At 33.4% G+C, this 10,700-nt stretch overlaps 1 protein-coding gene across 1 annotated transcript; it reads right to left on the bottom strand.

Annotated features, from left to right (window-relative positions):
* Positions 1-2,739: 2,739 nt before the first annotated feature.
* On the bottom strand, positions 2,740-8,762 carry LOC128177403 (eukaryotic translation initiation factor 5-like). The gene is made up of 12 exons (XM_052844096.1): positions 8,701-8,762; positions 8,449-8,585; positions 7,451-7,697; positions 7,219-7,300; positions 6,934-7,106; positions 6,605-6,721; positions 6,345-6,509; positions 5,769-5,933; positions 5,522-5,680; positions 3,921-4,088; positions 3,685-3,810; positions 2,740-3,557 (listed from the first exon to the last, which is right to left on the bottom strand). Exons 3-12 carry the CDS (start codon positions 7,523-7,525, stop codon positions 3,441-3,443), a joined length of 1,347 nt encoding a protein of 448 aa, XP_052700056.1. The 5' UTR covers positions 7,526-7,697; positions 8,449-8,585; positions 8,701-8,762; the 3' UTR covers positions 2,740-3,440.
* Positions 8,763-10,700: the final 1,938 nt, after the last annotated feature.

Here is a 10,700-nt window from a genome sequence, read left to right as displayed (position 1 = left end):
ACCGTACCCCCAGCGGTCATCATTGGAACATGCAAGTTTAAATCTACACTACCAGAGAATGCTTCTACCAAGTCACAGCTTTTCTGGCCACTTGGGCTTTGATAAGATTTTTGAACATTTTCTGTACTTAATCCTATATAAAAACTTGACCCCCCCCCCCCATTGTTGCACAACCCTACCCCCAGGGATCATAATTTGAACAAACTTGAATCTATTCAAGCTGAAGGTGCTTCCATACAAGTTTGAGCTTTTCTGACCAAATGGTTTTTGAGAAGAAGAATTTTTTAAAGTACCATCAAATTTTCAATAATTCTTAACTATCTCCCCTTGAAAGGGGACGTTGCCCATCATTTTAACAAACTTGTATCCCCCAATCGCAGCTTCTCGGGCCTTTCTGGCAAGTTCGGAAAACACCTCGAATGTATTTCCTAGGCGTCCATGACAACCCCCCTTTTTTTCTTTTATAAAACTTGATATAGATACAACACATTTTACGATCTGTTGAGATGTGTGCTATACTTCATTAAAGTCAACGATATACCTTAAAATAGAACACAGAAGCGACATACAAGGCTGTCTAGCCGATACTTATTTTAATGGGAAGCGACTCCATTTTGTATAAAATTCTAACATCCGGTAATGTTAATACATTCGAGGTGTTTTTCCGAGCTTGCCGGAAAGGCCTGAGAAGTTGCGATTGTTGAACCCCCTTCACCCAATAATGCTTTGTGTCAAGTTTAGTTGTGAAAATTTGAAAAGTTTACAGACGAACAAACAAACGGACGACAAATTAAAGTTTGCTCTTTCAGCTCAGGTGAGCTAAAATGAAAGGTACAGTACATATTAATTGACACACTGTTCAATATATATCATTAACCCTGTTTCCCTCAATCACTTTTATTTCTTTTCTTTTTTTTATTTGTTTGGTGTTCTTTCTTTTCATTGCCGACAATGTAAGAGTATCTTGAATTGTTCAGAGAATATTAATCAAATTTTCTACCCGAAATAGTAGATGAATTACATAACATACTAACTGTATTCTATTGTCCGATAAGAACGAATATACGTCACATTAACATGTTCTGCACGATCTCCTATCAATTTATTTTTTCTCACACAAATGTTTATAGTACAATTTAGTATGTGTTTATATGGTATAATATTATCTGTTTTGAAATTATAATCTCTGTACATCGCATAGGCGTCGGAACCCGGGGGGGGGGGGGCTAGGGGGGGGGGGGGGCTTAGCCCCCCCCACTTTTTTTGCAAATTTATACCTTACCATTAGAAACATTGCATAATAGAGGGTTCAGCCCCCCCCCCCCCCCACTTTTCTCGCAGGAAAGATTATTGTTTCTAAATTTACCTTGATAGATTGAATAGTTGGATTGAGAAGCATACTACCCCCTCCCCATCGTAGTACAAGATGGTCACTGTTTGGGATCAGAATAAATGAATGAATGAACGAGTTCTTTGTACTTTCTATTGATTGTTCTGAAAATGACGATTGTGAAGGAAAAACGTTGGTAACAACCCCCAACTCTTGCTGTTTCTCATGTTCTTGACGTACGATTGATGTACCTTTATTTTTGTTTTGAAGCGAACCCTCCGATAATTTACAAAATACGGCTGTTTCCGATGAAAAATGTTAATTTTACGATAAAAAAATTGACCAAGCAGGTAACCACGCAGCGAGATATGTATGATTTGTAAAGGTATCGGCATATGGTTCCTTTTTCGTTTTAATCTGTTTGATTCAAAAAAATTATCAGGGAAAAAATTACGCAAAACGGATTTTGTGTGCTTTTTTCACTCTTTACCAATCACATAATACACTTATACAAATATAGCATACAAAAATTAAAGGATTTAAACGGGGAAAACAGAAATGAAAAGTGCATGCATTCTAATCATTTATTAATACGTATTTACAATACATGTAGTGACATTTCTATAAACGACCTCTAACAAAACTAATGTATGTATGGGCATGTTTCATTTTTGCACATGGAATAAAATCTTCTCAAGGTTGTCTGCATTATTCTCATAAATAAATTGCTAGATCCTATAAAGAAGTCTGTTCTTCATCTTTTACATTTAGATTAATTTTCTCTGTTGGTTTATAATGCTATCACTGTTTTACACATAAACTAATCAGCTGTCTGTGTTGATTATAGATCTACAACCGGGATGATCAACGAACGTTGCATAATATTACATTGTCTACACATCGATGAAATCTAACATGTCGATATTTTGTCGTATTTCATGAGCGAGGCTGACGGACAGAAGGATTTTCAACTTTCTTTTTTCGAAATTGATTGCTTGTTTTCTTGGAACTAAAAAAAGAATAATTTACTTTATCAAATTAAACTGTGAAAATCAAAGAAAACGATCCTTTAAAAGTTCTTTCAATAATCTATTAATGACTGAACACAGAGTAAAAAAGGCGTCTTATGAAGGAAGGGGTTTAAAACCCGTAACCCGTTATTCATACCACTGTAAAGAACCAAATAACAAAAACTTAGTTTTAAAGTTGCGCAATCTTGCACCCCAAGGAATGCATTATAGTTTCATCCTTTGAACCATAAGGTTACTTGATGACTTCCTCTGGTAATTTGGCACTGTTTTACTCTACCAATAAGAGACCGTTATGAAACATTCAATCGTGCTAGCAATATGTGATAGTTGTTATTACCTTGAGTGACTAGACCCTACACAACAAAGAGAACTCAGCGAAACTAGAGATATCAATTTATAGATAGCAGTAGATTCATTGAAGCTTTTTTTCCTTGAATACAACAGTTTAAACATAGCACATGTACAAGATCAGTATGTGAATCTATAAACACAAAATATATTACAGATATCATGCATATATTCATACACAAATAATGAAAAGATTAAATAAAATATCAAACAAAAAAAGAGAAGAATGCTATAAAAATAATTTTTAAATATTAAGTAAAGAAATCAGTAAAAATCAGAGAAACAAACCTACAAGAAATCCAGTTGTCTAGTTTCAGAAAATCAAACTATGACAAGTGACAATCAACATGAGTTTCTTTAATTTGTGGATTGCAGAAAGTTATTCTAACACAGATAAAATTGTCTTCTATGCCTCAACCAGCACAGAATAGAAAACAAACAAGATGCCCTGTCCATAAAATTCAAAAGGCATGTAAAAACTGAATAATGCATTTGCTAAAAAGAAGCCAATAGTAATCCTTTACCCAAAAACAATTAGATATAATATTCAAAATAAGAAAGGAAAAGTCACAAGTCTTTCAAAAGTTCTTCTATCTTGAGTCATGAATGAATCTACAGCCACTGCTGATATTTCAGCTATCACAAAGCATACATTTTTATATTAGTGGAATGAAGAATTTCCTAAAAGAGAGCAGAGTATATGTGTGTGATCTTAGATATCACTGATATCCTTAGATATCATCAATATCCAGATCATCATCTTCGTCTTCCTCTTCCTGTGGAGGGGCGGCCTTTGCTGGCTTGGGCACTTCTTGCTGACCCACTTTCTCAAAATTTGAGTATACCACCTGTAAAAATGAAAAACAAATCAACATACATAAACACACTCTATGTCTTTTGACATTGAAGTTTTGAGTATCAACTCACTTGTTAAAATTTTAAAAATTACCCAACACTTATGCCTCTTAGTCTTACCTCCACATGGTCTTCCTCATCTTCCTCAGAGTCATCCTCTTCTGCCTCCTTCAGCCAATTGATGAAAGGAGCTGCTTTTTCGTGGATCTCAGTTGAAATCTTTTTGTCAACATACTTCTTTGACACCTTTTTAATAAAACCATAAATATATTTTGTGTAATTTTTTTCCCCTCAAAAATCTTTCATTACCTAAACTTCCTAGATTTTAAGTGTGTGCATTTCAAATTTAAACAAACCTTCTTGTCCCAGTCCAGCAACACTTCTTCATCAACAATATCTAGATCATATAATGCTTTCAGGATATGTGGAACTTTAGGCAGAAGCTCTTCCTTGTGTACATTTCCAACCAACTGCTCAATTCCTCCCAACAGATACTTTTGCGCTTTAGTGTTTTCATGGCAAAACTGTGAACAATCCAGTCACATTAAACAAAAGCTAAATCACAAAATGTCATATAAAAATACTACCAACAACCAGCGTTAACATCTGTTTTCAATAAAATAAATTGAAGTGAAAGCTTAGGCCTAAGAAAAAAAAGTGTTTGTTTCCGCTTTCCTGACCGACCCTAGCTTTTACCCCCTGACTCAAAACTTTTTTTTAAGGATTTTTGATGGAAAATCATTTATTTTCGTTTTTATCCGATTTGGAAAAAAAATTACTCAAAATTTTTGCCACAAAAACGCTTGAAGCAGTTACTCTTCTCAAATCAATAGAACTCGAACGTTTTGTTTCAAAATGGCTGTATGTTTCCATGTGTTGTAGATTTTAATAATGCTCTCATCGTTGGCAAAGGTAGTATCCGATATATAATATCATTTTTGTGTTTTCTTAAGACCAGCTTAATAGTCAGGAATGATATTAAAAGTATTTCTCATTTTATACCATTCAGCAGTGTCAGTATCTAACCAGCATGTACTGGTACTGTACCAGTTATCGGCTAAGACCAGTTATCGGCTAAACTGAGGGTTCAGGTCTATAGCACGCGAATATCCGAGATTTTTTAATTCAGTCATCTGTTTCAAATAAAGAAAAGTAAGTTTGCTTGAAAACTTTCTTCAATATGTTTTAAACATGATCTTAAACGATCATTGTTTACCGCTGATTTACATATTTGCACTTTCAGCTGTGGGGGAAGTGACGTAATAAGTTAAAAATAGAATATGACCTCTTTGTGATACGTAATTATATCCCTTCTTTGATTTGACATATAATATCAATACATATAACATTTATAAAGAAAAGGCACTCACTAAATTTCGAGAGATTCATGGCGCTGTTGAACGCCTGATTGTATAATTATGCATTGATTAGCGTACGATTGTGTGTATTACCGTATGATGATAAAAGAATAATTTTATGAGTTTAATTTATGTATTATAACCCCAACGACCTATAGGCTGACCCCGCAAGGGACATAATTCAATCAAGACTTTGCAGAATATAAAATCAACATGTACAAGGATTTTATTATGTTATTATCACGAAGCCGATAACTGGTACAGTAAATCATAAAACCTAGGCAAATTCGGGGCTTGCTAAAAAGCACAGAAACAATATGTTTTGGGTTCTAAATGATGATATAATCTAACCGATGGATAAATAAGGAGTTCACACTTTAAAGTATGAAAAGTTTTATTCCAATATATCAAGAAATAAGGAAACACGAAAAGAAAACGTAAAATTATAGCCGATAACTGGTACAGTGCCAGTATGGATACTACAATTTTAAAGGGAAAAAAAAATATTTGAAAAAAAAAATAAAAAAATTCCGACCAACCGACCCTACTTTTTTTCAGCATGAAAGCGGAAACAAACCATTTTTTTGGTTAGGCCTTACCCTAAGCAGCAGATTACGGTGCTGCTTCAGCTGAGTAAGGACTTTGACATCAAAAAGTGCCTCCACCAATATCAGAGGTGCCTTGTCCTTAATCTCTAAGCGTTCAGCCTCGGCAACCACTTCTTTGTCTCCTCCCCCAGCAAAAGTCTCACGTTTCAACTGAAAACAAATAATTAAAATGTGTTTGATATTATACAACTCTTTTTAAAAATAAATGCTCCCTATGTTCATACAAAAATTTTCTTACCTCAACAAATTTGTAGAACATGTTGAGTCTTTCTTCCTGGGTCTTTTCTAAATCATCAGTAAAGGCCATCTGTTTAGCTGCATCGCTGAGTTCTTCCATCCTCTTTTTCACTGCCTCTTCGCTGAAGTCTTCACCCCAATCATCATCTTCATTCTTACTGGTTTCCTACAAATCAAACAAAGTTGTTACAGCACATATATCTAAATAACTTTCACAAAATGAAAACACTTTCTTAAGTTTAAATGAAGATGTTTAATATAAGAAAAAAATAAATAAATAAGGCCTATTGAAAAAAATTGTGTGTTTAGGGTAACACTGATGAAAAAATTAGGTTAGGTAGGTAGAGATTTTTTTTTATTTTATATTTTTTTCTGCATGAATCCTAAGAATGTTTGTTTGTGTCATATTTAAAAACGGATTTTTTAATAGAAATAATATAAAATTCACAATCGGATAAAAACAGACATCTAAAAATGGTAGGATCGGGGCATTTTTGTAGGTAAGGTCGGGTTACCCTAAACACACAACTTTTTTTTTTAGGCCTAAGTCAAGTAACATCACAGTTAAAGTGCTTACCACAACTGGGGGAGCAGTTAGTTCCCCTCCAGTGGCTCTCTGGGCAGCCATCTGCTCCTGTGCATTGGCCTCAGGGCTAGACCTATCATCCTTCTTCTCTCCATTCACTGCCTTCTTATTCTTCTTGTCTTTCTTGGTCTGCTTAGTAGGTGTAGCAGCAGGATCCTGTAGATCGAGTGAATATTTGCAATTGCACATGTCATTGTTCACTAATTATCTACATAGAATGAAAACCTTACACATAAAAAAACGGAACTTACCTGATCAGGAGGATTTTTCAGAATAAATGTGGTCAGTTTATGCCTCATATCAATCATACCAGTGTAACCACATGCAATGCAACGTTGTGAGATGGTCTGTTTTTTCTGAGAAGCAGTCTACAAAAACAAATGAATATGTTTGGTTGACTTCAACAGTTTTGAATTCAATAAGAAATGAAACATAAATGGTTCTTTAATTCATCCCCCCTCCAACCTTGTGTCAAATAAATATGCATTATGTGTATCATATCAATCATGTGTGAACCCTGAACCTAAACTTTAAAAGAAACTAACAGAAAAGAAACAATCATCATCTGGAAGAGACTTACCAATTGAGTTTCTGGGTTTGAACACTCAGGACACAGTACAAAACGTTTGATAAAGCCATCCAAAAGCTGCTGAAGCTTGCTGGCATCATGAGAACCATTGACAATAAAGCGTTCATTTTTGAAGTCGAACATGGTTTGTGCTCCTAATTCACATCCAAAAAACTTTGTTGGATCTATCATGAGAGTAAAAAATGTTCAAGTCAAATAATTACATTTTTACTTCACAGGTAACAATTATTATACAATTGTTGCATTCAAAGTATAACAAAACTTAAAATAACTTACATGTTGGTGGTCTTGATAATGCCTTAGCAATTTCAGACATATTCACAATTACAGTTTTAATCCCATTCCCCTTTCCTTCAACCTGCAATTCCCAAAAAATAATAAATTCTATTAAATTACACAAATATTGCTAGAAATATGATTTCCTTCAACATTCATTAACCATGCAAAAGTGTCAGCTTTATTTTTTAAGAATAAAAAATTCATGTACTAATCAGCAACAAAAAACAACCTTGGCTATGAGCCTAGGCATCTTATAGCGGTAGAACGGGTCAGTGACTTCGCTGTTGATGTTGACTGTGGCCATTTTGACCGATTTCCTGTATAACTTCTACTGCTAGTTTTGTGTTTTCGATGAAGTCCACTCCCAGTATGAAATGAGTAAGAATACTCTTGGATATTCATAAACCCCTGTATAGGTTCTATAGACTTTTGAAAGTTTTTAGTTTCTATACTTCCTGGATGCCACGGCAATGGCCCTGAAATTTAAATAAAAGAAAATTTAATATTGTGGCAATGTTTATTACAAGTTTAAAACATTTTGTACCATTTGAATTTTTATTGTTCGAATTAAAAAGGCTGCAATAAACATATGTTTCCCTGCCTTCATAACATTTCCAGTTTCCATGTACATGATACAAATGTTTATTTGATATATTTCTCAACAAGGCACATTACATAGAATTTCATTTGTTATTCTTAAACAAAAATTCATATTTTTAGAAACAAATAATTTTTTTCTACTGATTGGAGATAATTTCACAAAAATATTGGGAAAGTAATAAGTTTGATTCTAGGAAAAAAAGAACAAATATAGATTGAGTGATAAATGAACTCATTTTTAAAAATAAAATTCCATTATGGTAAAATGTGATACTTCCTTGAGAAAAAATATTTCCAAAAAAAAGGTTTGTTTTATCAGAGAAATATTTACTGATGACATTTCTATCATATTTCATTTTAATACTCATGATCTGGTTGGTCAAGCTAAAGGATTAAAGTTATTTTCAGTTATAAGAAAAAGTTCCCATATGTTGGCTAAATATACGTGGAAAATCGATGTAACCTTTACAACACATCAAGACCTTCCCATTTTTGGTCCACGTGTTCTCGCTAATGGCACTTTGCCAATAATGGCGCGACATAACACCGAACTTCGTGGTGACCTTGACGACATTAAGATATACAACGTATTCGTTGTTACAAAAAAGAATTTATGAAAAATCTTACCGTCTTTTCTCAAAACCGTCATAAAAACGATCACAACGAATAAAGAAAGATGAAAAGATGTCTGGCGTTCGCCAAGGGAATTCAATCCCAATATGTTCAACCAAATATCTCAAATTCCTTTTCTTCTTGCGCTGGAACTGTGTCAAAAATAAACATCAATAATAAACGATTCGTCAGAAAGGTCTTTATCAAAAATTAAGACTAATGTCGCAATTACAATAAAGAAAATTCTTATCAATATGTTCCACAAACCTCCTTCGTCGAGGTCCGGCTGTAGGATAGATTATGGTGCGCAGATGCAATAGCGAGAAGGACTAAAAATAGAAATTCGGATATAAACGAATTCTAGTTTATTGAAACATCGATTATTGATTTCCCCTTAGTGTAGTTCTAGTATATTCAGTATCTTTAAAACATATTTCAAAATCAAAATGCCATTTTTTGAAATCTTTGCTGCAACCGTATTTTTAAAACAATAAAATTAGGCATAATTTCATATTTGTTCTTTTTTACAATTGTTTTAAGATAAAAAAAAAAAACCCATAGTAGGTAATCACAAATTACAAAGCTCACCGAGACGAGGCATCATCTTAATGAGGCATCGCCTTTAAGAGACCACCTTTATCATATTATATAAAAAATCATACTTTATGATCTTGGATAGTCATGGATACTGTTTTGACACAATATCGTATATCATCAGTTAAAAAATTGTATGATAATCATATGTTCATTTCATACAGTATTATAAGATACAATGTTTATCAATACAATAATACAAAAATACAATAGTGCATCCTATCATACTAACAATCATATTATACAATAAACTACCGTAATAAATAATGATGAGATATGATATTGTAACACATGATATGACATTGTATTTTATTATACTTTCATGTTAAATACTGAAATCTGATTGGTTAAGACGTAGTTAATAATCCGTTCTATTACCCTCAGCGTTAGCAAAGCACTTAGCAACGGGTAACATTACAAATTGTTACAAGGGCGAAAATTATGCGCGTACGGTTCGCTGTAGAATTCACGTTATTCCTATATAAAAGCAATAAAAAAAATTTAAATTAAGAAATTCAGTATAACAAAATAAATAGTGCCTGTTTGGGAGGGTAACAGTTGAAATTGACACCCCGAGAAAACCATTGTCAACCGACGCGAAGCGGAGGTTGACAATGGTTTTCGAGGGGTGTCAATTTCAACTGTTATCCCCCCAAACAGGCACTTATATAATGTTACCCCGTTAACATGAAAGTATAATAATATATAAATAGTTTAATATTGTATCATATGAAGTTGTATCAAAGTATATTGTATCATATGATACATTGTTTTTTCTCATACGTGTGGTGCACAATCAGATTTCAGTATTTAACATGAAAGTATAACAATGTATCATATGATACAATATACTTTGATACAACATCATATGATACAATATTAAACCTTAACCTCCTCCAGCATCCGAAACCGATGGCTCAGGTACTGCCCTTCTACAACGCAATAACGCATTACCAAAAAGAATTGCTAGCAATATACAAATAAAGGCATATACACGCTTTTCCAAGGGGCGTTATATCTCCAGTAAAGGCATTGTAGTCCTAATAAAGGCGTTATAACACTTTTCCAGGAGAAATTATTATTTGAATAAAGACGTTATTACTAGTACATGTATGCCTTTACAAGAACCATATAAAGAGACTGCAAAAAACGATATATCACGCCTTTTAGAATGCAGTTAAAATGCGGATTTAAAAGGCCCCTTTACGCCTTATATATCCCCAGATCGAGCCATTTCATTAATATATGATATCATGATAACCAATTGCCTATATATTGAAGAAGGGGGGGGGGGTGCAAAAATTTAGCTTACTCTTGTTACCTAGTAAATGAAGAGTGTGTGATTTGGGAAATGAATATAAATTAAGGCAAATTGGTCTGAAAATATATTTTTCAATCGACTACTAAAGCTTGAACTATAAAAATGATGCAAATAAAAGAACAATTCACGTGTTCCTTTGACGAACTGTTACTTGTGTATTTTTGTTAATAATTCAGTTTTGATTACTGTCATTGTACGTTTGTTGACTGATAAACAAAACAGAAAAAAAAACAAACACTGATTATAACATATAAAACATACCTTTATTTAGTTCTTATAATGAACCTCTGAAGATCACTGAATTCCTTGAATCAATGAGGGGTCATTCTATTTCATACAGGAAATAGAAACG

Source organism: Crassostrea angulata, chromosome 3, assembly GCF_025612915.1.
Source record: "Crassostrea angulata isolate pt1a10 chromosome 3, ASM2561291v2, whole genome shotgun sequence".
Classification (NCBI taxonomy): Eukaryota; Metazoa; Mollusca; class Bivalvia; order Ostreida; family Ostreidae; genus Magallana; species Magallana angulata.
Note: the sequence above shows the minus strand (reverse complement) of the source record. Positions and strands in the feature narration are given on the sequence as shown.

Bases quoted from the DNA above. Each gene is read 5' to 3' on its own strand.
- LOC128177403 (XM_052844096.1), bottom strand. From the start codon at position 7,525: ATGGCCACAGTCAACATCAACAGCGAAGTCACTGACCCGTTCTACCGC. The intron at 5,681-5,768 runs GTAAGAAAATTT...ATTTGTTTTCAG, and splicing joins TGTTCTACAAATTTGTTGAG to TTGAAACGTGAGACTTTTGC. The intron at 4,089-5,521 runs GTAAGGCCTAAC...GATTGTTCACAG, and splicing joins ACCGTAATCTGCTGCTTAGG to TTTTGCCATGAAAACACTAA.